The sequence below is a fragment of the Lepisma saccharinum genome, chromosome 24, assembly GCF_977018435.1.
Source record: "Lepisma saccharinum chromosome 24, izLepSacc3.1, whole genome shotgun sequence".
Lineage (NCBI taxonomy): Eukaryota > Metazoa > Arthropoda > Insecta > Zygentoma > Lepismatidae > Lepisma > Lepisma saccharinum.
The window spans coordinates 38,958,298-38,985,115 of NC_139252.1; the positions used below are offsets into that span (position 1 = coordinate 38,958,298).

The 26,818-nt window shown below is 40.4% G+C and overlaps 1 protein-coding gene across 1 annotated transcript in view; it reads left to right on the top strand.

Moving 5' to 3' along the window:
* LOC145978231 (acetylcholinesterase-like) overlaps positions 1–26,818 on the top strand; it is a 176,947-nt gene that overhangs the window by 115,262 nt on the left and 34,867 nt on the right. Inside the window, exon 4 of the mRNA XM_083110706.1 lies at positions 26,068–26,231. Within this exon, the coding sequence (XP_082966832.1) occupies positions 26,068–26,231 (164 nt within the window). The remainder of the gene's footprint in view (positions 1–26,067; positions 26,232–26,818) is intronic.

Below are 26,818 nucleotides of genomic sequence, written 5' to 3' on the forward strand. Positions count from 1 at the left end.
ACTTTCCGCTTCCCTCGGCTGAGGATGCGTCGAAGCCGCTGGAATCAGGGACACCCTGCAAAGATGCATTTTCGCAACAAAGGAGCCGCCGCGTAGAATTGCTTTGAGTAGCGAAAGTGCTGCGTTGGTTGAGTGCTCGCTATGTGGTACGCTCCTACCGCCGGGGAAACGACCTGTTTTCTCCTCCTGAAGGTATCGTGTGGGGGTTTCTCGAGGCTCGAACAGAGACTCGTCCACAGGGCGGGCGACACCCGATACAGTGACACTGTTAGGGGTTCACCACCGCCCCTTAACCTACGCGCATTACTGTTCTATCAAGAAAGACGCGCCTATACTCCATTTCGGGAATTTCTGGAGTAAGATCGCACAGAAGGATAGGAAGGAGGTGGGCCGAGCGAAGCAGTACACGCTGATAGAGTCGAATCACTTTCAGAACATCTCCAGCGGACTGCGCGAGTCTGTCTAGCGAGCCTAGTGGGCGTGTAGAACCTGAGCAATGGGTTTAGCGATAAGTTCTGGGTTGAGATGACGTCAGCGGCTCGCTTGTTAATTGGCTGCTTCGAGAGTTGTGACTCGTTCCGAAGCTTCAAATGCATAACTGCAAAGATGTTACGGAAATAATCTCCCTCAACAACAGCTAGGAGCTGCAGTCGCTTACCCCCTCCTCTTCCCTCGCACGTGTTCATTGGTCGAGTCCTCTCAAGCCACTACTTATGCACCAAAATATACAGTACTGAAATGAAAAGATGAACAAAAGTATAAGACATGTTACAATATAGTGACTGGTCTATATGCAACCCAAATAACAATCGTGCCTTTTGGGTTGCATAACTGTCAGGAAACCTAAGGTTCGGTTAGGTTAGGGCATGTGGAGTGGACGATTGTCATTTGGGTTGCATATAGACCAGTCACCTTTTTCAAACTCGGTCCACCTTCACGACCGCTTCCGTATGAGCGGAAATAATGCTCAACTATGAATACTTTTTTCCTCCGTCGAGAGACCCATTTCCAACAACAACTGCACAACACAACTTCCTTTTCACTACTGCGAACACGTACAGCTGGAGCTATGCCAAGTCGACAAACGCAACCACGTGTTCGAGATGCGCGAGTTTCAGTACTGTATATTTTGGCGCATACCGTACTTGTGCTCCAGAGATTCCCGTGGCAAAATATACGTAGTTCTATTGGACAAATCAAAACACGAAAATGAAGTAATAGTGGAACCACACAGGCAAAGGAGCCTGCGCAGACCCGCGATTCCTGTGCATCGAAATTGCGCGTGAAGGGCAGAGTGGAACAAGTTTCCTCATGGCCCGAGTTGAACCGATGGAGGGGAAGCTGCGCGGAGACTTTTGGCCAAATGTTCTTTTCCTTGCGTTCGCTCCATACAAATATCCACGAAACTATGCTCTGTATCTCATTTGAGAATTTCGGCTGTGTCGTATGTTGTCTGTTGTTTTTATCGCTAGCTCTAATCTATTTATAATGGTTATTAAAACACGCAGCGAGTCCTTTCTAATACATTTCAAATAGAAGAATTAGGCGAATTCACGAACCTGCTACCACGCCTGCGTTCCAATTGCAACCGTCACCCCTATCTTGTCACTGGACTTGTCAAGTTGCGCACTTTCTTCGATGATCGTGGATAAGAACTCGTTGCAAGTAATTTTTTCCCCCACAGAACACTAGACACTAGTGTATTGTCCGTCAGAATAAGTGTGTTATGTGGCTGCATCAATATCGGATAAGTATACTTGTTTTTCGGGGGCTGTCGTGTCTAAACGAGGCCTTGAAATGCAAACTGTTATTGAAAGTAGTTGTTTGACGTGGCGTTCTGTTCACTCTGTGAAAATTTGTCGGTATTGTTTGGTACTACTTTACTATAGGGGTGACACCAATAAATCATTTATTTCGCACATTTTTACATTGCTAACGTACTATTCTGGACTGCGGAACATTTCTTTAGGTGAAATAATGAATTTCTAACGAAAATAATGTATATTTCTTACATTTACGAGTACTTATTGCTACTCGATATTTCGATTTTGTAACACACATTATGGCAATAGCGTACTGGTTCATCGCGCTTTGTGAGAGTGTTTTGTCGATTTATGCAGTGTTGCAACCTTGTTCACCAGAAAATACCTACTTTCGTGCCCGGATTTGAAATTATGCTAATACATCGCAAACCATTCACATTAACCCCACAAACCATTGACGTTAGCCCCAAAAACCATTCACGTTAGCCCCACAAACCATTTTCCGTAAGGTTAGGTTAGGCAAGCATAGTTAAAAAAAAATACTCGACACGTCATGTTATAGTAAAAACACGGCGAGTTTGAAACACTGACTACGGGGTTTACGTCATCTAACAAACGGAACATTGTTCTCTCGTGCAGAAAGCAAATGGCGGCAGCAGAAACAGCGTGTCGGACAGAGATTTTCGCAGAAAACAACATTCATTCGCATTAAAATGGATCAAAACTACATTCACGAACTTCCACAACGCTACAGAAAATGATTTCCGTAAGTACTTTCTCCTGTAAAAAGTAAGAAATCCGTCACCCCTATAGTAAAGTATTACCTTTGTTTGCTTCACGTTTTTAATACACAGGGTGGTTCATAAATCTGTGAAAGATTTTAGAAATTTGCTGCAGATAAGCGACACAACTGGCAGTGGTAATTCTCATGCCGATAGAACTACATATTCTCCAAGTGTTACGTACTTAGCACCAGGGGGTGCTCGTTCGGCGGCGCAGATCGTATGCGCAGTTGTCCGTGAATGCATGACGTCACCATCGAAACACTCGGCACGGAAAAGGCTGGTTCCTTATGCAAATATTGAGAAATTTGACAACGAATATCTTCTAAAATATAGTAGCAAGGGAAAAGTTACAACTTTTACTGTTAAGATTCATCCTTTCTAATCAATTTATCACAAAGTTGATTCAAATGTGTAAAATGGTTTTCAAGAAATCGTGTTACGAAGGAACCCCTGTTTTGTTCTCTCCAGGCTTCCAATGTAAGTGAGTTTTAACTTAAGCGCGTTGGATTTCTTTTTGCTCTATATTTTGAAATAAGATTATTTTGTTCTTGTCAAATGAAATCATGCCTAAATGCTATGGAAAGCTGTGAAAACTATTATCAGAAAACTAACGGAAGAAATCTAAAATATCACAGCTTGATTGATATAAAAAAATGCGAGATTGCCCATTTTTGTGAAAAAGGCATTGTGCGAGATCTAAAAGCAGAACTTTATAATATTGTATGTAAATGTAAGGGTGTAATAAACGTGACTGCTTCCAAGGCACGTATCCAGGGGGGGGGGGGGGCTTATCGGGCTCAAGCCCTCCCCCGAAAGTTTTCGGTTTACACTAGATAAAATGAGATTTTTTGTTTCTTGTGGTGTCAAATAAAATAATGTGACGTTAATTTAAGGAGAGAAATAATTATCGAGGCAAGACGGAGAATATTCTATAACCCTGTTATTGGTAACAGCTCGTATCCAAGGTGGGAATCAGGGGGCTCAAGCCCCCCTTCAGAAAATTTTCAGTTTACGCTAGATAAAATTAGATTTTTGGTGATAATATGGTGATAATTTGGGAGAGATAATTATCTAGGCAAGACGGAGAATGTTCTATAAGCCTGTTATTGTTAATAGCGCGTATCCAAGGTAGGGATCAGGTGGTTCGAGGCCCCCCCTCCCGCTCCCCAAGGAAATTTTTCAGTTTACACTGATAATATTAGGTTTTTGACTTCTTGAATAATGTGACGATAATTTAAGGAGAGGAATAATTATCGAGGCAAGACGGAGAATGTTCTACGGACCCTGTTATTGTTAATAGTGCGTATCCAAGGTGGGCATCAGGTGTCTCGAGCCCCCTCCCCCAGGAAAATTTTCAGTTTACACGAGATAAAATTAGGTTTTTGTCTTCTTCAATAATGTGACGATAATTTAAGGAGATAAATAATTATCGAGGCAAGACGGAGAATGTTCTACGGACCCTGTTATTGTTTATAGCGCGTATCCAAGGTGGGGATCGTAACTCGTGGACTCCCCCCACCAGGAAAGTTTTCATTTTACACTAGATAAAATTAGGTTTTTGTCTTCTTGAATAATGTGATGATAATTTTAGGAGAGAAATACTTATCAAGGAAAGACGGAGAATGTTCTATAACCCTTTTGTTGCGGTAATGACCGACTTCTGATGCGTTGATACTCTGGTAATTTAAGTTAACTGTTTTACCTTAGGCGTAGTTCTACCAGATGAATAACACGGTACATCGATTTAGATTTTAGAATATTTATAATACTAAAGAATACATATTGGTATGTAGAACCGTAATTACAACTGTCTAAGCCCCGCGACAGGTTAAGTTTGCAGCAAGTTTTATGTATTAATCCACGCGAGAACGGCCCTCAGCGCCTCCTGTGCCAGTCTGCCTCAACCGCCGAACAGTTCAATCACATACAGTGAGAAAATCAGCAGTATTGCAGCGGAACATTATTCTGCGGGCACGATTGGGGTTTATATATGCGAAAAATTGCTGCAAACTTAACCTGTCGCGGGGCTTAATATCGTAGATAATAGGAGACGCGCGCGTAGTATGTTGCACGGCCGAGCTCACATGAGCAAGTTAGTCAGTCTTCTCGCTGCGCGCGCATGCGCCGCAGACGGCTCGCAGCAGAATGCTTTCATTCCCGAACACCTGTTGTTGATAATATTGCACGTAAACTTTTCTTACGCTTTCGGTGTTGTCGTAGCGAACCTGAACACTATGTAGAAGAGACTTGTCAGCATTTGGAAGCTGCACAACAAAGGTAGCGCCGCAGGTAGGGTGATTCGGATTCATTGTAATTTTTTAATCTCTGGAAAGCGCGAGAGGGAACGTTCTTGAAAAAGAGAAGGAGTCGAACTACTGGCAATATTTACGAATCGTGATATCTGCGAAACGTTCTAGAATATAATGAGGATATTAATACGCGGCTTCAATTTCTCGGTTGATCTGTACAACAGAATAGGTGGAGACTTCAGAGGTAAGTGTGACAATTCATACAGTCGATTAGTGATCAGTCAGTGTCCATTGGTTGCTTTATAAGATCTAGTGATTCGAAAATGAAATGGACTAAATACCGTAAAGTAACTAAGTTGGTTCCAGTTCGGAGCCAAAGCTGAAGACATTGAAGACAGCGGAACGTCGAGTAGTGCTACGAGTAGTTCAGGTCGAAAGACGAAGAGATCGAAGGTCTCTCTCTCTAAAGTGAATATTTCGGCAGTATCGGGCTGGGCATTGGAGCGATTTATTAAAAAAGAAATAAGCTGCACAGATCAACTGAAAATCAAAGTTTTGAGTGATGATTTGGTTGTGCCAGGACCAAATTTTGTGTATGCAGTCCGAGAATTTCATGGCATAAAAAAATACTTTTGTTTAAGGCTACTGGGTTCGACACACACTCAACAGACAATTTTGGACACTTGCTAGTGCTTAGGCATGAATATGAACAATTTGGTGGGTTTCGGCTTTTATAAGAGCTGCAAACATGGGAGGACAAGACACATTAGTGGTGTTCAGGCTCGAATGAGAGAGAAATATTCGTGAACTGTCTGATTCCAGTTCCCAGCACACAGTTTGAATCTTGCGTTGTCGAGTGGATTGTGCATTCAGTGCATGTGAAACACCTTCGTAAAAACACTTCTGGTACATAGATGTTTTGATGCCTGATGAGAAGAAATGGACAAACATACATACTGAGATGGTTCCGGCACACAATATTAATGCATGGAAACAGAGGAGTTGAGTGGTAGAAAATGTCCCGATTTCACGTTCTGATTAAAATGACAGCCTTAAACAGTGGCGACGATTTAGGAGATAGTTGCTCCCCATTCTTTTGCCTCCACACTATCACACTATGGCCTCTTAATGCTTGTCTCCTTGTCCACCCCCCCACCCACATTTTGGAACCCAATTGCCACCACTGGCCTTAAACATACAATTGTGATACCCCTTTAAAAAATGGTGTTCAGCCGCCGCCCCGAAAGGAATTGCTGGATACGTGCCTGCTGCTTCCCGTAAAATATCACTGCACTCTCCACGTTCTTCTTCTTCTGTCTTTTCTTTGGCGCCGTCAATAGCTTCAACACGTTGTTTTTTAATATATATTTGTCACATATTTGTTTTAATTAGTATTCTGCTCGTTCCGCCACCTGAAAGCAGCAGCTACGGCTCAAAGGGCAGTGTAGTTACACCGGAAGAAGGCTCGGAAATGGCAGGCTTCAGAAGTTAACTCATCCAAATTAAATGTGCTCTCTCTAAATTTAAATCATAGTTCACAAATAATTTGATTAAAAGTTTTAAAAGTATCTGTTTTATTTAATAGTGTATTAATTGGTGCATTCTTCTCCAGCATAGCTATAGGCAGTGACCACATTAGAGAGGGGGGGGGAGGAGGAACGCCTCCCTATTCTCGTTCGGCAATTTCTCTCTCTCTCTCTTATCTGCCTCAGTAAAACGACAAAAATAAATAAATGAATGAATGCTCTTTTACCCAAAATATGGATTTTTGTGTCATATGTCGGAATAATAAACATGATTGCCCCGGGAAAATATGATTTACCCCTCCATCTTTACTATTGCGCCGTCACTAGCTACAACATATTTTGATTTCTATTGTTCCCACATATTTATTTTAATTTTAGTATTGTGAATCATATTCCACTGTGTTACCTCACGTAGCCACCCCCCCCCCCACACACACACACGTACGACTTCAGTTGTAAGTTTTAGACTAAGCTTGTCAAATATCCACTTATATCTTTGTATTCTTGAGCCATTTAAAAAAATCATTTCGCCCCTTCTTCTGGACTATTTCATAGGAATGTTTTCCCACTGGAAGCCCCTTTGCAGATCGAGATCCGGGGCTATAGCCTTCCCAAGCCAGCGTCCCCTCCAAATACTCTCTTGGCCTCATGAAAGACAAATATATGTATTTCTACGAAATATTAATTTGACTTGGCAGTTTCTCTTTTCGAACAGGAATAAGTTTTAAATTTTAATAGCTTATAAATTTACACTATCAATTTTGAGTAAAGGTTTTGCGTAACCCTAAAAGTACATTTAGAGACTGCAAGGTCAATTCTCGATATTTCAGATATATTAATAATTTTCATCACAACATCTTGTAATAATTATTTGTTACTTCAATAACCTCCTCGCAAATGTTTCTCGCATATTAAAACATAGATGCCAATTTCTGTTTATTTCCTTGTAATGCTGACCTCCGTGGCGAAGTGGTTAGCACAACGCTTTACGATGCCAAGGGCCCCCAGGTTCGAATCCCCGCCCGGGCATGGGTCTACTTTCCTTTCTTCAATTTCATCATATCATCACGCATCCTCATCTTTGCGATTAGCCATATGTGACAGATAAGCGAAGTAAAATAAACTAAGTCTATTAATCAATTATTTTTTTAAACTCTTTTAATTCTTCTTTAGCATGCCACGTTTTTGTTAAAATTATATTACGATTTGTAAAATGACGAAATTCTAAAGGAGAACACGCAACTTTCTTTGTAGCGCATCGGTCAGAAAGTTTCAGGAATATGGATTTTCAAAATACATTTTTTCACATGTACTTTGCCCCCTTTTAAAAGTAGCGCGTTTTCAATTATGTTACTAATCATTAAAAGGATGCCTCAATACCATCTTGGAGGATGACAATTATTATTTTCCCCCTCCTAAAAGTAATAATATACTTTCGTTCTCTGAATCTCCCATATAAATGCTAGGGGACGTCTGCTTCAGCCGAGCTCACTGCTTCTCCGGTGACGTCACGCGTTCGTGCAAGATCGGCAATCTTCGGATGGCTTTACCTAATCTCTATATTCCTTGACTTAGCACATGACAAACACTCTGTGTATGCGCTCTTGCTGAAGCGGAAGATATCTATCTAACCGATGCATCTCATCTTACACGCGTGTTAGCATATCACGGTCAATCAGTGCTACAGCCGGGGTGATATGGTTGCGAAGTTCATGGAGATTAGCGAAGAGTGAAGACGCCTTCTGAAACTCTATCGAAATAGTCGTTTCACAGTCTCAGCGGACAAGACTCTTGCGTATATTTGATACCACTGCTACTACTGCCACCTAGCGGCAAACCATGGAAACTATGCTTCTCCCTTGAGGTTTCCTACACAAACTTTGGGAAGTTATCGTTCTATCGGCATCAGAATTACCTAAGGTAGCTACATTTCATTGGGACGCCGCTGACCGGAAGCCTGTTGGGGAAAGGCGGGGGGGGGGGGTATGTATGTATACCATGGACGGTCTCATTGTCATATTCTTTACAATTCAAGTCTGTCATTAAACTTACACTTTCTTATGGGTGCCATAATGAACTAAGCTGCTATCTCACAATGTCGAAACTTTATTTGAAAACTGCAGATTGAACAGACAGGTACCCGAGCACTGACCGCTTACTGTAAGCATCTCGCTATATAATGGAAGACAATCTTATTCAGAAGGAAATAAGAATAGCATTATTACTTAATTGTTGTCGACAAGTGTATTGAGCGGCACCATTGTGAAAAAATTCCATGCAACACATTCTTATAACTCGATAACTCTTGTATTATTTAGAGGGGGCTTTTCAGCGCACAGTTACTCTTGTAAAATGGCAGTTTCTATTCGCACGTAGTCTTAGGGAGAATTCACACCGAAGAATCACGCGACGAGCGACATGCGAGACGAGACACGTGTCACTTGGAAACCAACACTCAGTAATCAATGCAACCTTTCGAACCGAAAAGACACGCCAAGATGCGCGTGTCAGTGTCGCTAACGTGCCTCTCGGACTGTGCCGTTTTCTCAATACCGTGCATCGTGTTGCTTCAGTTTGTTGTTCGCGCATGCGCAGCGAATGCTTCATTCCAACGAGCTGTATTTAGACTCTAGAAGAGAGCCCAACCAGCATTATGTTTGAACCTCAAATTTATTGAAATAATAAAGTATAGATATGTACAATGTTTTAAGATTTGAACACAACGTTCATTTCGGTTTATCAAGTTTTTTGATTCAGTTATCTATCGGCTGTAATTTGCCTTCAACATCGTGAAAAGAGGCCATTTACCTGACTGCTTTTATTTGAAAAAGTCAGCTAATGGAGGCACTTTAGTCCAAAATATATTAGTCAGCATGGTAAAGTACTCTAGTGCATTGTTTTTCAACCTCCGGGCCGCGACCCGATACCGTGCCTTCGTATCAACTATACTGAGCACCGAAATGTTCTGCTGAAACTGGTTGACAACTAGCATAATCCCAATATCATATTTGAGTTGTGAGTTTTCGTCTTTTAAGTCCATTTTATGCACAAATAGACTAATCAGAACTGGATCTGCTCGGTGCCTCCCCGGTTATCGAACCCGGGATCACTTAATTACAAGAAGACGACGTTACCACTTTGTCTTCCATATTTCCATATTTGTCAAAAATCCTACACACGTAATCAAACTATTAGAGCCCAACACATATATATTTCTGTCGTGCGATGCGCGACACAACTCAAGAAGCAGTGTTGCTAATGGAGCAGATAGAAAAATCGCTGCAGTGCGCCGATGCACAGCTGTTACGTACAGACAAGAAAATTAGAGAATTCAGGTCTATCTAGCTTTGAGTTTTAAACGTCATGCATTATACCAGGACTAGGATTAATATGTACTAACAAGTGGCTTGTATGTAGCTACATACATATGGACTAAAAATTTCCAAAATATGGACTAACACATACGTAAAATTACCAAAAATGCTGCAAAGAAGACTTCTTCATAGTGATTCCTTATTTGAGTGATTTGAAACAAAATAAACACTTTATTATTTTCCATTGCATTAATGCACTGGTGGCGTTCTAACTGTTCACTCCCAAATCCCGTCTACACTGGTTTGGAACTGCAACGACAGATAATACACGACCGACACTACCACTGCTTTGAAAACTAATAACATGCGAACGTGTTAAACCGCGACAATTGGACCACAACACTCCTCCTCAAGCAGTATTATTACCTCTCTGTGATCGGCGTCAGTCGGTTGCCTTTGTTGTACATTTACAAACGATGCCGGCTTCCACAACAATAACAAGTACATATACTGCCACTAGACGATAAGCTACGCGGTTATTTTTTGGTTTTTTTTTATGAACTTGTCACCCATCAAAGCATGGCAATTTTAACACAGAAAACAATATGCATCGCATTAAGTAGCAAAAATGACAGCCTCCTCTATGCAATTTCTACAAGAACACGTGACGGAGCCAAGAGTTGAAATGCTAATGAACCCAGATAATTTATTTCTTTTGAAGAATTCCAAAATTATGAAATATGAACAATTTGTGAATTTACCGAGCTTGGCTATGCAAGGTTTTTGATTTCAACTTTGACAGAACTGGAGGCATTATGGAATTTAACGTTCATTAACAAACACACACTTTCACATACACACACGCAATACACGCACACAACGTCAAACCGGTCAAAAACTTAGTATAAAATAAAAAGATGGTGCTTCCAATCCAACAAAACTCACCGTCACTTTAACTGCCTTTCTCCTTCAGTGACAGAAATAGTGCTTCATTATTACAGTTGACAACACTAGTCACTAGCTAGCCAATGAACATGCACTGCATAAAAGAAGCAACCACTTCGTCACGCTATATTGCCACATTACCGTCCCTGCCGAACGGTGTGAACCGCGAGCTGGAGCGCTATTCAATTGTTTTCAATGATGTTTGCGCGAGTGTGTCCAGGAATGGAATGACAATATGGCAACAATGGCGAAGCGAAAATTGGTATGTGCGCAACGGCAAAGATATGTGTGTTACACTGTATAACTCTTTTGATTATGCTAGAATTTATTTATCAATATTTAATTTCATAGGTACATGTTAATTCATGCATAGAATCTTCAATACTGTAAAGATTTACAAGGAAAATTCTTCGGCTAAGGGTATTGACTTTAAACCAAATACTGTGACATAGTTTCACGAAGGTTGAGAACCACTTCTCTATTGTTTAGTTATTCGCTTTATTCAGGCTGAAAAGTCTAGCGTATACAGTTTGAGGTCAGTGCATATTATTTCTCAGTTTTCTCATGCCTCTCCCAAGTTTCAATAACTTGCACAAATTGTACGTTATTTTCGGGTGACTAATAAACTGATTAATGTAATTATATCGGCAGCATCATGCAAACTGAGCAAAAAAACCTGTGTCGCTTGCCGCGTGTCGCGTGCATCTTGTCTCTTTGGTGTGAAACACTCGTGTCGCGTGTTTCTTCGGTGTGAATTTTCCCTTAATCATTTCTGCTTTCCCACACGATTATGGGACATTTGTGTGTCCCGAAAGCGGGACACCGGGACAACTGATAACACTCCGGGACTGTCCCGAAAAATCCGGGACGTATAGCAACCGTAAAGCCATGAAAAATGTCCAGTGAAGGTCACGCCGCCCACTTACAGTGTTGCCAATAAGCAAGAATTTAAACCGACGAAATCAACAGCGTACAACGCGAGAAGTGTCGACTGAGCAACTTAGAAGTGTGCCAACCCTGGAGGGCCAGGGGTGCGGAGGAGGCAAGGGGAAGCTACGACCTTGACTGATCTATTTTCGTGGAGAGGGCAATATCTGTTGCATAGTTTATCTGTGGTGAGTTTCTAAAATGTTCCACGCTATATATTTCATACGTTGAGCCAGTTAACAACCAGGTTCTTCTTGCAAGGTATTCTTGTCTTTCAGCGAGCAATCTAGAATCACTTGAAAGAACAGCTCGGTTTCAACCGTAGCAATATAAAAAGGATCGAGAGGAAAGAAATTGCATATTGTGATTACAAGGTTTCTTGAACGACCTCAAAGGAGAAGAGGAGAAAGAGGAGGAAGAGGGGGGGAGAAAGACGGGGAAGGGTCCTCGAGAGAAAGCAAGATGAGCCAGAAATTTTCTAGTCTTGTTTGTTCCAGGAGAAGCTGGGCTGAATAGAATGGGGATGGGGGGAGGAAGGGGGGAGAGGAGAAAGGACGGTGAGAGAGGAGACCACGAGAAAAGGTAGAACAAAAAAGAAACCTAGACTTTAACAATGTGTATCGATTCTCGGGCAGGTCGATAAGAGGGGCGGGGGGGAGGCATCCCTGTGAGACAATTCTCAGGTGTTTCGGAGAGGCCGTAGCACGCTGCCTCCGCTTAAAGATTTAGTACGCACGAAGGGTCTCCGTTACGTGACGTCGATCAGCGTCATTTGGTGACGTAATGAGTGTCCACATGTGCAAGAATTTCCGATCGTCCGCTTTAAACGTGTGGAAACCGGCATATGCCTAGCGAAGGGCGAATATATTGCAAGACAAGGGAAATGGATGAGGCCTGCTTTACTATTTACAGTCACTGTGAAATCCATTAAATTTGAAGATTCTTGCACAGAACTTCGTGCCTGTATCTGACCTAACCACAGTGTGCGAATTCATGGGGGGAGATGCCGGGGATCTCCCCCCCCCACACACACACACACAAAAAAACATTTTATCCCCTGCAAAAGAAAATTATTTTCATCCATGCCAGGGATGTTTTTATCCCCTCAAAGAAAATAGAACTGAAAGCATATAGTAAGTATACCATTTGTTAACTATGTCACACACAACTGAAAAATCATTCGTGTTCAGCACATCGCACTACGACGCCAGTGGTCGAAATGGCAGAAAAGCGAAGTAAGATATACCAAATGGATCAATAATTCGTGTCATCAAAGATTTCCCTTCCGAAAAGTATGTAGCCTTGTGGATTAAAGGACACCAATCAGCAACTGACCAAACTCACCGAATATACGAGGAAAGAGTGAAAAGTTTTGAGCCTCACATGGAAGGAGTGATGCTAGGTAGTTAAAATTTTGGAGGATGTAAGGTTTGAGTTTTAGGACACTCTGTGCGAAACTTTTAGAAAATTCACATGTTTTCTTCTATGTTTTTGTCAGGTTGAAAATTAATGAAGTTTCAGAGAAGAAAGTGGCCGACAGCGCCGTGATTCGGTACCTCTGTCGGAAAAGCCTCAATGCACAGCCTGCTTTGGTTGAGTGTGGCTTCACCGCATTTCCCCATCCACCTTATTCCCCAGACCTGTCCCCGTCAGATTTCCTCCGTGCTGTGAGGAATTCACTTCGAGGACATCACTTCCACACGGACGAAGGCGGTCATTCAGTGGTGTGAGACTCAGGACAAATCATTCTACCAGATAACTGTAAACAAATTTCAGCACAGAATGCATAAGTGCATTAATCTGGGGGGGGGATTATAGAGATTGTGTGATTATGTAGAGAAATCATAATGAGAAACTGTAGCTCAAACACCCCTTCCCCGTGAGGCTCAAAACTTTTCACTCTCCCCTCGTATGTATTAAAGTGTTCACAAGAAACTTGCTTAAGTAGATTAAATGGAATGGAAATTTGTATAAGTTTTCGGTGTAACTAGTGCGATAGCTCTTCTTGTGTACGAGTTTGGGTGTTCTTAGAATGTAAATACGCTGTAACACCATTAAGCCTTGTTGTGACAAAAATAAATTTTATAAAGAATATGGAGGACAGAATCAAGAAAATATGCACGATGAATGTGAAATAGAAGGCAACATAAATAGCCTATGAAAAGAGCTGGAAAAGAATGGCTACGAGAAGGAGGATAGACTGCACATAAACAGAAGAAGGAAGAAAAGTGGCAGGGGAGAAGAGGAAGAGAAAGGAAACGAGGGGTGGTTTGGCATAAGGAGTGTGGGGAAGACCACAGAAAAGATATGCAAAGTGCTTAGGAAAGCGGGCATTAAAACTTACAGGAAGGAAGGGAGAAGCATCTTAAGAATAGCGAAGAATGCAAACAAGAAAAATGAAAACAGAGAAGAGGAAGAGGAAGGGATTGTCTACGAAGTGAAGTGTAAAGAATGTCAGAGTATGTACATAGGAGAAATGAAAAAGAGACTGAAAGACAGGTTGGATGTACGACTTAAGAGAGAAAGAAATGAGATATTAAAGGAAACGAGAGAAACAGGACATGACATAGAGTGGAATAAGGCTAAGCAGATAGGAAGGGAGAAGAGAATACTAGCGAGAAAATGGAAGGAGGCCAAGAAAATAGAGATGAAAGGGGAAGAAAACACAATGAACTGGAATGGGGGTCTGAAAATAAACAAAGAATGGAAGAAGGTTTTAGAAAGAGTGGAAAGGACAAGAGCGAAGGAAGAGAGAAGACGGAAGAGGAGAAAGAAAGGATAAGGAAAAAAGAGCATGAGATAAGGAGTCCAACCACGTTCCAGATTAAAGGAAATGTTTATCAGAATCGCCTGTCAGGTGAAACTACAGGAGAAGGCCACCTGTTGGAAAACCGGGATAGGAATGTTCCAGATAAACAACTTTCCAATTATCTTGTGACTGGAAGGGAGATATTTTTGTGTATATACTTCTTCCTGTTTTGTACCTTATTTTTCATTTGTACTTGGTACAGAGTCTGAAGAAAACCTTGCTAGAAGTTTAAACGTAACGTTTCATTTATATTTTTTTTAAATTAAATAAATTCTGCCTTGGTCAGCATATTGTAGTTTGTGTGTAAATACGCTAAATTACGTCATGATAATGTATTAAGTAAGATTTAATGGAGGTTAGAACCAATGTTGTAAGGTGCTTAGAACCGTAAGGCAATAGTTTAGTGTACTGACTTGTAATATGTACACTCTGTCCCAAGTATCTCTGTAGCAGGCTAACCAAACACGTCTCTGCGCATGTAGTGACGCGAGACGGCTCCACCAATGAACATGTGAGAGGAATGGGATTTCATGGAGGGGGAAAGCGACTGTACTTCCCAGCAGTGTGTACTTGTTGCCTCTGCCCACTCGATTTCCCCCATTTCTCTCCCAGAGATAGTTGGGACGGGGTTATATACAAATTGGCATACCACTTTTCCCAAAAGAAAAACGACGCAGGGGGTAGGTTGCAATTGCTCCCCCCTGAAATATCTAGTAAAATTTCGGGACTGGAAATTTTCGATATTTCCCAATGCGGTGAAGATCTCGAACGGTATTTCCTCTTCATTTTGCACTTCTGGAATAAAAACTGTTAACTTGCCCCAACAGGCTACAGAGGGCTCTAAGTTGGGTAACTTTAATTCTGACCACCCGGTATGTGGACAGACAGAAATATTCAATAATCAATAACATCTCAAAATAAAACAACAATTCAATTGCCTCATAGAACACTATTAAAAATTCTAAAAATTGCCCAAATAACAGAATATGCAAGCAAATGTAAAAACAAATTGCCTTAATTTAACAAATTATTTCGTGACACACATTTCTTTATGTAATCTTACAAACTTTTTAATGCAAAATTATCAAACGCCTTACGACATCTATTATTATAATTTTATGAAACGGGAAACAAGACCTATCTGGTTCAAAGATGGCAGCATATTGTGTAGTGCTAATTTTTAAACAATTTCCATGTAGTAATTGTAATTCAGACACTTTACAGCAGTTATCACTAGCTAATATATTTTTGTCAATAAGTTTTACAATAAGTTGTAAAAGTTAACTAGTTGAAATATTCTACACAACAAATAAATAAGCTTTGCACATATAAAGTTAGTTGTCAAATGGAAATAAGAAATGAATATAGGCAAAGAACGAAAATTTCAATGATCCGTCTGTGCTATGTCGTTGTAACTTAAAAGAATTGACCAAATGTAAAACAGAGATAATTCTTATTTCAAAATCCTACAATATGCAGTTGAAATCAACAGTAGCGCAATTTATGTTAACATTGTGCCTGTATTAAGGACCATATTAACAGTCATGTTCTTACTTATTGAATTTAAATCACACAATGTTTGAATGTGCACCCTGGTGTCATGACATCAATGTGTAACAGTATGTTTAGCTCTTGTTTTATGCACAGATTGGCTAATTGGGGCTGGATCTATACTTCAAAGTGGGATCTGAACCACTGATATGTGTATTTCCCGGGAATCAATACCGGAACTACGGTGCCAGGAATCAACAGGATGTGACGTAGTTTTGGACGAATGAAGAATATTGTAATATAATACTTCAATTTTGCCTGACAAAAATGGAAACAAAAGGCAGTTAGGAAAGGAAAAGAAAGTGATGAAGAGGCAACGGAAAGTGAGAGGGCGTTGCATTAAAGACTACACTCACGAATAAAGAAAACGGCATAGGATAATGGTGAAGGCACAATACATGCTAAAAGGGAAAACGAAAGGCAATACGACCGTCTTGTCTCAATATAGATCTCTCGATGAATGGGCAAACACACTGATAGTTCCATGCTTTACCCAGGGTTCCAACCTGAGACATCTGATTGCATGATCTTTACTAATATATATCCTTTACGTTATGCAACTTGCACAAGAGTACTGTATTGCGGGCTGCCAACCAGTAAGGATACAGAGCTTGATCGAAATTGTTATGTTACTCTGAAATTCTAGCCACAACTGTACAACAATCGGAAGATTCAAGGTGATTGTGTAATTTGCCACCGTTCAAAGAGGCGCTGACATCTGCGCCCCTCCCAACTTCCAAGCAAAATGACTACAAGAACACCCGGTCTAGTTCGGAATCTCGGTCCTCTCCAGTGGAAAAATCCCTTTAGGGATTCAGAAAGATGCAAGTTCGCAAGAACTTTCCAATCCGGCCGATAAAAACAAGCGTGGCGCTCGCGTCGCCCGGAGATGCATCCACGAATCAGACGTTCCGAGATTCGATCTCACCCTGGATTCGAGCAAGGATTAACGTGATCTCGTGTTGCGGAGTCACCTGGGGAAGGGGGGAGGGGGACCATCCATCTCTGACGATGTCTGCGGGGATGGAAATAGGGATGGAGGAAGGGGTGGAGACAAATTTCCGGGTCGATTTAGTGTCAAGGTGAGGGTCGTGTCAGACGGGGCGGGTCGAAAATCTGGAAGGTTGGGTTTTTCATCTCTCTCTCTCAGGCGGGAAGAAAAATGGATGGGAGGGGTGCTTGTTATCCATTTTTCGTGAGCGCGCGCGCGTGCGTGCACGGAGAATATCGAAGCCGTTACATGTTTGCACGTCTGCTCATTAATCAACTTGTATCGGTGTCGGCTGATACCAGTGGTATCTATATCGGAAAATATAGGTTGGAATTCACCTACCGATATCAGCCGATAACGATATCAGTCTTTCACGGGGTCCACAAAAATGGCGCGCGACACTTTCGCGGAGTGTAATTATCCTGGAAATTATGCAACATTCAAACTTTCTTCTTATTTTGAACAAATTTTGCACGAACAACTGTATTTTTTTATTACATAACATCTATTTAGATATTCTGACGTAATTCTTGAATATTCTACAGCAAATTTCTTCGTAAATTAATGCATATTGGAGAAGAATATTTACACACCAATTCTGATCAATATTGTAAAAGGTAAAAAAAGATAAAGTTTTCCCCTGTGCTTAGCACCACGTCATGAAGGCGTATAGGGGGTGTGGGGGTAACGCCCCAAACTTTCTTGATCCGGTCGTGAGTGGGGGTGATGTGATCAGCATCACGCCCCTGACCGCCTTTACTCCCCAGGGTTTCCCCCAGGTACCATGTCATTTGTGAACAAATATTAATTATTGCAATTTTGAAGTATCGCTATCGGGGGGAATCGGTAAGAGTATCGGTATCGGTGGGAAACGGTAAGTGTATTGGTATCGGTAAGAGTATTGGTATTGGTGGGAATCGGTAAGGGTATCGGTATCGGTGGGAAACGGTAAGAGTATTGGTATTGGTGGGAATCGGTAAGAGTATCGGTATCGGTGGGAAACGGTAAGAGTATCGGTATCGGTGGGAAACGGTAAGAGTATCGGTATCGGTGGGAAACGGTAAGAGTATCGGTATCGGTAAGAGTATTGGTATTGGTGGGAATCGGTAAGGGTATCGGTATCGGTGGGAAACGGTAAGAGTATCGGTATCGGTGGGAAACGGTAAGAGTATCGGTATCGGTGGGAAACGGTAAGAGTATCGGTATCAGTGGGAATCGGTAAGAGTATCGGTATCGGTGGGAAACGGTAAGAGTATCGGTATCGGTAAGAGCATTGGTATTGGTGGGAATCGGTAAGGGTATCGGTATCGGTGGGAAACGGTAAGAGTATCGGTATCGGTATTGGTTAGAGTATCGGTATCGGTGGGAATCGGTACGATTATCGATATCGGTATCGACTCAACCCAAAATAGTAATACTTTTGAGAACTTAAGCGTAATTTTCACACTTGAGGAGAACTTCAAACACGAATAAATGTTTCTTTAAAATCCACTTTATGCACAGTAAGGCTATTCGGGACTGAACCTACAGTTTAAAGTGGGATCTAAACAACTGCCTCCCCCGGATATCGAACCCGGACCCTCTTGATTACAAGGCAAGGACGTTACCACTACGCCATCGGAGAGGCCCCTTCGAAAATGAGAGCGGTGAAAGTGTTCCATAGGCTTTACTTTCCTGGAAACACCAATATCTCTATAAACATCGTTCTGGGCAGCAATCCACTTTTAGATCAATTGCTACCTGTTTCCTGCCCTTTTAATTTTACATCACTTTGTAAGACCTCCCCGATGGTAAAGCCGTCGCCTTGTAATGAAAGGTTCCTGGGTTTGATACCAGGTGGAGGCACATGGTGGTTCGAATTTTTATTACGTAACGTCATTTTTCTACTTCTTTTGGCTAATCGCGGTGATGAGTGATGGTTGGATAAAATTGATGAAGAGGCACTCACAAATAACGCCCATGCCCTGGCCGGGATTCGAACCTGAGAACTTATTTGTCTGTATTGAAAGTCGATCACTAAACGTGCTCGGTCACCAAAGGCAGCGCATAAAGTGAACTTGAAATAAATATTTTTTAAAAAATACATCTCTTTGCCACATCTCTGCTCCTTAAAGGTATTGTAATTTTTTAAAATTATTTTTTGTTATTTAGCGCACTCAGTTACAGTTCACATTTTTTGAACACTAGTTCAGTAACAGTCATGTTTTGTAAAAAAGTAAGTCAGTTAGAGTTACATATTTTTAAAGGTAGCACAGGGAAAGTTACATATTTTTAAAGGTAGCGCAGGGAAAGTTACATATTTTTAAAGGTAGCACAGCGAAAGTTACATATTTTTAAAGGTAGCACAGGGAAAGTTACATATTTTTAAAGGTAGCGCAGGGAAAGTTACATATTTTTAAAGGTAGCACAGGGAAAGTTACATATTTTTAAAGGTAGCACAGGGAAAGTTACATATTTTTAAAGGTAGCACAGGGAAAGTTACATATTTTTTAAAGGTAGCACAGGCAAAGTTACATATTTTTAAAGGTAGCACAGGGAAAGTTACATATTTATAAAGGTAGCACAGGGAAAGTTACATATTTTTAAAGGTATCATAGGGAAAGTTACATATTTTTTAAAGGTAGCACAGGGAAAGTTACATATTTTTAAAGGTAGCACAGGGAAAGTTACATATTTTTTAAAGGTAGCGCAGGGAAAGTTACATATTTTTTAAAGGTAGAACAGGGAAAGTTACATATTTTTAAAGGTAGCACAGGGAAAGTTACATATTTTTAAAGGTAGCATAGGGAAAGTTACATATTTTTTAAAGGTAGCACAGGGAAAGTTACATATTTTTTAAAGGTAGCACAGGGAAAGTTACATATTTTTTAAAGGTAGCACAGGGAAAGTTACATACTTTTAAAGGTAGCGCAGGGAAATTTACATGTTTTTAAAAGTATAACTGTTACATTTTTTTTACAAATTTCTCAATTTCAGTTAAATACTTTTAAAAACATAAAATCATTTATAGTTGCGTATTTTACAAAGTAACTCAGTTACAGTTAGCCTACATTTTTTCTTTTAGAAGTTACATATGTTTACAGGTAGCTCACTTAGAGTTACAGAGTTTTCTTTAGAAAATGAATCCATTACAATTGCATATTTTTAAAATGGAACTCAATAACAGTAACATAAGTTTGTAAACAAAAAGTAGTCCACTCACATTTATTGATTGATTGATTGATTCAGTTTATTTTACTTCGCGTTTTGTGCCTCTTGGCTAATTTGCAAAGATGGGGATGAGTGATGAAATTGATGAATGGACATTCACAAACAACCAAGCTCGAGCGGGATTCGAACCCGGGAAACTTGGGCGTAGCAGCGCGATGCGCTAAAGAAAAACCTCTAAGCTTAAGCTTCCCGCATCACACATCATTCACTCATATCATTTCATTCACATTTCTATTTCAGGACTTTTCAGGACAGACAATCACAAATACCCATGCCTTACCCGGGACTCGAACCCGGAACCCCTGGCGTTGTAGCGCGCGCTGCTAACCACTTAGTCACGGAGGTCGGCTAACTCAGTTTTTGTTACATATTTTAACAAGCACTAAGTTACAAATATTCAAAAATATAACTTTTACTTCCAAGCATTTCTTGAGCTGAAATATTTATTTATTACATTTGTTGGGATGGACAGAGGAACCTTTGCCCATCTCCTGCACCGACCGCGACCACTTACTCAACCGAGTCACGAACCCAGGAAAGTAACATCCATCCAGGGAACCGGTTCTCTCCCGCCAGTTGTCAGGTTTCCTGGAGTTTCCACTCTCCTGGAGATGGAAGACAAAAATGGCCGCTAATTCAATACGGCGCCGTAGGAACTCGTGATGCGAATTCCACGACTAGCAGTGCCTCCTGGAGGCAACGTAATGCGCCTTGAAGTGGCCGCCCCGACCTCCCCAAGGGACCTCCACTGATTTCACTAGGATCACTAGGACGCTACGGTCAGGGTTTTTAAAGATCCATGAATATTAATTTCAATTCCGGTCCAGGGGAGTCAATCAGCAAGCGTAAATGGGTTCTGAACCGTAAAGAACGTTTTTATCTTTGAAGTATTTCAATTCGGTACAGGAACCTTTTTTCCGGATCAATGTCCAGGAAACTTTTTTTCTAGTTGAATATAAATTCGGTCCAGGCATCTTCTTACCAGCTGAATTTAAATTCGGTCCAGGAACCTTTTTTTTTCAGGATCAGTTTAAATAGGGTCCAACTTCCGTATTGAAATGAAACAATACGCAACTTGTACCGAATTTAAATTGTGCGAGAGAAAAAAGATTCCGGTCCTGGACCGTTAATTCTGGCTACGGTGCCTGAAGAAGCCAGCTCTCCTTGATAACCAGGGGTTGCAAGTAGATGCAAGGGTCATGGGTACCCACCTGAGTGATGCCCATGAAAGTTCACAGAGATAAGTTCTGAGAAGATTAACAGGGAGAGTCAGTTCATTGGTTCAAAGATTCACCAGCTCCTGAAAGACCAGCAGTCCAGAACTTTCAGATTTTTATTCTTTATTTTCTTTCCATCACGAACACACTGCTTGGCAGTAATTTTGTAAAGTATCCACACTGTTCTGTTGAAACAAGGAGTCTGAGAATTATTACGTTCCCGGTTTAAACCCCATGAATATACTTACAGTTAATCCATTCCGGTGAACACAAAACGTATCAGCCTACTATGAGGCCTCTCAAGATGTGGGAATCACTTACGGGTATGTTCATGTAATAAATATGGCTTCTCTATGCGTATGATCGAAAATGTAAGCTTGAATTATGACTTTTATATATAATTATATATTTAAAAAAAACAGCAAAAGGACATAAGTGATTTATTCATATAATCGCATATGATACTGGTGAAGTAGAGTGACTAATTTCAGAAGGAAAACTTAAAACTAATTCAATAGCAGATACGATGTCCAAAGTCGACAGGTTTTTGTTAACAGGGTCATGAAGAAGAAGAAGAATGTTTATGTAAAATATATTAAATCTCTCACAATTAAAATACCTTATAACTTCAGTTGATCTTCAGTTAAATTGTTAACAATTTCAATCCGCTGGCAATACATATAAATGGTTTGCAGAACATTCACAAAATAAACCTTGGTACTACTCATATAATCTTCCAATATCAGTTATTATTTTATAATACGTCTACGTACAGGTCATGTTCGCACTAATGATCATTTAGCACGATTAAATATTACAACAAAACAAGCCTGCACATGTGGAGAAGTTAATCAAGATGCCACACATCTCTTTTTACAATGTCCTAATTTCGACAGAGCACGAGATAAATTATATAATGGTTTGCGTCGCCATGGAGTACCATTCCCTACATCTCTAACTGCCCTGCTCACGGATCCCATTCATCCATCCAATATATATAAAGCCCCAATCCCACCACTCACTCACTGACTCACTGACTCACTGACATAAATGTTCTCCATGAAGGAAGCCCCGGAGGCGAAAAATGCCCGATTACGACCCCCCATGAAATCGTCCCGAAAGGCCGAGAAAATTAAGAAATCGCTCACTTTGCCCTTCCTTAAGGGTGAAAATGCCCTTTTTTCACGTCCTTAGCAACCGTTGCCACGGGCATTCCTTTTGCACACATTGTTTCCTTCAATTCCTTATTGTCGAGATACATTATATTTCTCACAGATCAACAAAAGATGAATCAACTTTTGGTTAGAAATGGTGCTTCAAACAAGGGTGACATCTACTATATAAGCAGTTTCAGCCCAGGTACAATTACGTATAGGTACTTATATTAGTAAACTCAATGCGAAAATATCTACATCGTGATAAACTTAAAGAAAGTTTATTTTCACCCTGAAAACTACTGTAAGTGAATTATGCTAGACTTTTCGTATTTCAAAATTCAAGCGTCAGAATTTATTACAGAGGCAAGGGAGGAATTTGAGGGAAATAAATGAAGACAATAATTTTCCAATTACGTTTAAAAATGTGAAAATGACAAAAGACGTAAATATTGCATTTCTAATTTAGTGTCGCTATTGATAATAATCAGGTAATAATCTTGAAACGGTTATTACTTACTCAGTTTTTTATTAAGAAAATAGACAATAATGCTTTGAATATTTGTGCCTTATTAGAGCCCATACACACACAAAGTTACTTTCTAAACTTTTAAAATTAGTGAACTTATGCACTTGTTCCCCTTCATCCAATACAACATGCAGACATTTTACCCCATCTATAATATGATTATGCCCACAACGTGGCCGAAGGTCACGCATGCGAGCGTACAAGACGTGGCCTTGGCCACGTCGAAAGTACGCGAGTCCCACTATATGGCTTCTTTATGGATATGCAAGAAGATGTAATTTGACGATCTAACACACAGTATTTTCATTCTTGTGAATAATAAGTGCATAGTGAACACAATATATTTTGCAAAAAACTCAGATAGATGACTAAAATCGACTAGCAGTTGATAGGGTCAAAAAAGAAGAAGAATCAGTTGATCTTCATAACACACAATTGCACTCGAAAGTAAACTTCTTTTTAGAATCTGTATTAAACTCGAAATTATCATTTGAGTACACAAATTAAAACATTTAGTTTAAAAGTCACTTACTTCAACCATCAGAATCCATAATATCTCACATAGCAACTAACATTCAATTATATCAAGGTTAGTCAATAACCAATTCACATACTACAAAACTCAGTAAAGCAAATTATGACGTCATAGACATTTAACATATTAAACACTGAATTCATAAATTAAGTGGGTGCGTATCAGAATTATAAGGGGCTTGTGGAAGAGTCCTTGTGCTCTTATGACAAACTTTTCTGCAACATGTCACGGAAGCTGCATCTTTTGAACCCGCATCTCAATTTCTTCCCTAAAAACTGTGGTGTACTGAGAGATGAAGACATGGAGCGGTTACACAAGGACATTTCTTCTATTGAACAGCGATACAAATGCAGGTGGAATATTTTTATGATAGCAGATATCTGTTGGGCAGACAGACAAAGTGACTAGATGTTTCATTCAAGTGGCAGACAAAAAGATGTCAACTGCTTTGCCTTCCACAAGGCACAATATCATACATGTACAGTCACGGACATTGCTGGGTTGTAATGATTCCATGGAAAGTCAATGTATTCATTACAACCCAGAACTGTCCGTGACTGTACAAGAGAAATGTCAATATATCTTGCTGGAGCCCCACATGGCGATGTCCGTTGAACCGTGGAAACTGCGAGATATCACTGAGTGCGGTGATACCACGTTCCACGCGCCGGAACCGAATTGCGCACACTTTAGATCCAAGATTGCGCACAAATCTCACTGACCTGTTTTGCGCACAGATTTTGATCGAACGTTGCCATTTTGATAGCTTTAACATCTGTGCGCAAAACTGTTTTTTTCTTTAGACAAGAAGAGAGAGAGAAACTAGAAATAAAATACTAAATCTCTTAAATGTAGCAAGTCAAGATAGGTTAGGTTAGGTTAGGTTAGGTAAAACACAGCAAAAACACGTGTAAGACCACACACTGACACAAACAAACACAACAGAAGTGAGAACGGCTTGAGAACATTTTACATCTGACAACATCGCCTCATTTTTTGTGCGCAATCGTGTACAACAGCTTGTCAACAGCTTATCAGATACTACTGATAAAACCGGAAAAGTATGCGCAATCCGGCTATAGCCCGTCCCACGTACATCTTTACTCCGTTGAATAAAAATCTGTATAAAATCGGTTCCGCAATGTGAATTGATGGGTTTTAGAAACAAATGTAAAAATCTTCAAAACAAAAGTAAGATCATATTTGTAGGACTACCCAATCCTAACAAAAAGTTATTTCACAAAATTCGTAAGAACTTCATTTTTTTACGAACTTTAAAAATTTGAAAATTAAGAATTGTGTTTAGAATCTTTCTGCCTGTACCGTACTAAAATTTTATCAGGATTGGAAAACCCGTTTATTATTTATAGAATTTCAAGGAGAATGATCGTTTGCAAAACTAAATAAAAAAGGTACCTTTTTTGTTCTCACGACGATAAATAATAGATAGCATATTCGAAAAAAAATTGTTAGCATAGATTAACACAGAATTGAATAAGCTAACTTTTGATGTAACCAGTTTTTATGTAGGTCTACTGCTTAATTTTTAATTGGGTCCAAACTCGAGTATCAAGGGTGTCCCACTAGCTTGCGAACCCGAAAAAAATCGTTATAATTTCCCAACAAACATACATAGGAAAATGAAATTCACAACACACGTATCTTGTTTCATGCTGAATACATAATCGTCACAGCAGGTGCTGCAAGTGTCTTCCCTGGACGTCCAGACATGTTTATACACGGCGTTGCATATTGTGAAAATTCCGATGTAGAGTCTCCGGTGTGATCTCGTGAATCGCATTCTCGTTGTTTCGCAACTCTTGCAGTGTTCTTGGTTTGTTTCTGTAGACACAACCTTTAAGGAAACCCCTTAAAGAGAAATCCGGAGGTGTCAAATCTGGGGATCTTGGCGGCCACAATCCTTTGGAGATGATTCTGTCACCAAAAAAGGACTCAATTTCTTACATGGACATGTTGTAAGTATGGCATGTCCCTCCGTCTTGTTGGAAATAACCGCGACGCAGTTATTCATCATCCAGCTGATTCACAAATGCACTGAAGATGTGTAAGTAAACTTGTGTGTTTACTGTCTTCAAAGAAGGTGGGTCCAATGATATGCTGTCGGGAAATTGCACACCAAACTCCCACCTTCAACGGCGTCCAAATTCACGTTGAACGGTCTGATAAGATCCCGATATCCAATATTTCTTTACAATGAACATGCGTTCTGGTACGGTGTACCGATGCATCCTCGCGACGCAGGGACTCGCGCATCACACTAACCCACACGCACCACTTCCCCTGGCGCCACCTACCGTCTTTGTTTTAACGCGTGCGTTTATGTTCAACCCTGCCTCACGTTCAGCATGAAACAAGGTACGCGTATTGTGAATTTCATTTTCCTATGTATGTTTGTTCGGAAATTATAACGATTTTTTCGGGTTCGAAAGCTAGTGGGACACCCGTTATAATTTTTAATCCGTCGGTAGTTTTTTGTAAAAAACAAAAAGTTAAAAATGTGTATACCAGTGTTATCTTCAGGATTCTTTTTTCTATTTTCAGAGAACGAGCAGCAATCCATGGGGTCACTGGATGGGAGTGATGCATGGTGACGAGGTGGAGTACATTTTTGGACACCCGCTGAACCGTTCCTACCAGTTCACGAGTCGCGAGAGGGAGCTCAGCAGGCGGATGATGCAATATTTCACAAGATTCGCAAGAACGGGGTAAGGATCCAATTCATGTTAAGTACGACCATGATTTTTACAACCTGAATATACAAGAACAAAGTGTATGCAGGGTAACCGGCGAGTAAAGATCCGCAGCTGTTTCTTGAAGTTTTCACTACAAAGAGAAAGTTTCTTTTCACGACTTGGTACACCCAGTCACTGACGCTGTTACAACCCAGAATGGTTCGAGACTGTACGAAGACATCCTGTATATAGCATCACCGCAAAGGTTGAAATTTGCACCAATTGGTACAGCCACCCTGTTCATTACTGCTGTCTCTCATAAACGCACGCGTTGTAACCCTATGGAAATAATAAATAATAATAATAATAATAATAATAATATATTATTGTTAATGTCGAGGGTGAAAGATAAGCATATTCTATTTATCTAAATAGCTTACAGGCAGAATTAGAACACGGAAAAAAACGCAGGTGGTTCTGTTATTATGGAAATCAAATCGAGTTGTTTATAATCAGTTTGGGAATGAATTCAACTTCACGCCGCGTGGACAAACTGATTGGAAATTTTCACGGCGAAACATTTTGGCCCCAGTGATAATGAAAATGTCGAACGTGGCCGC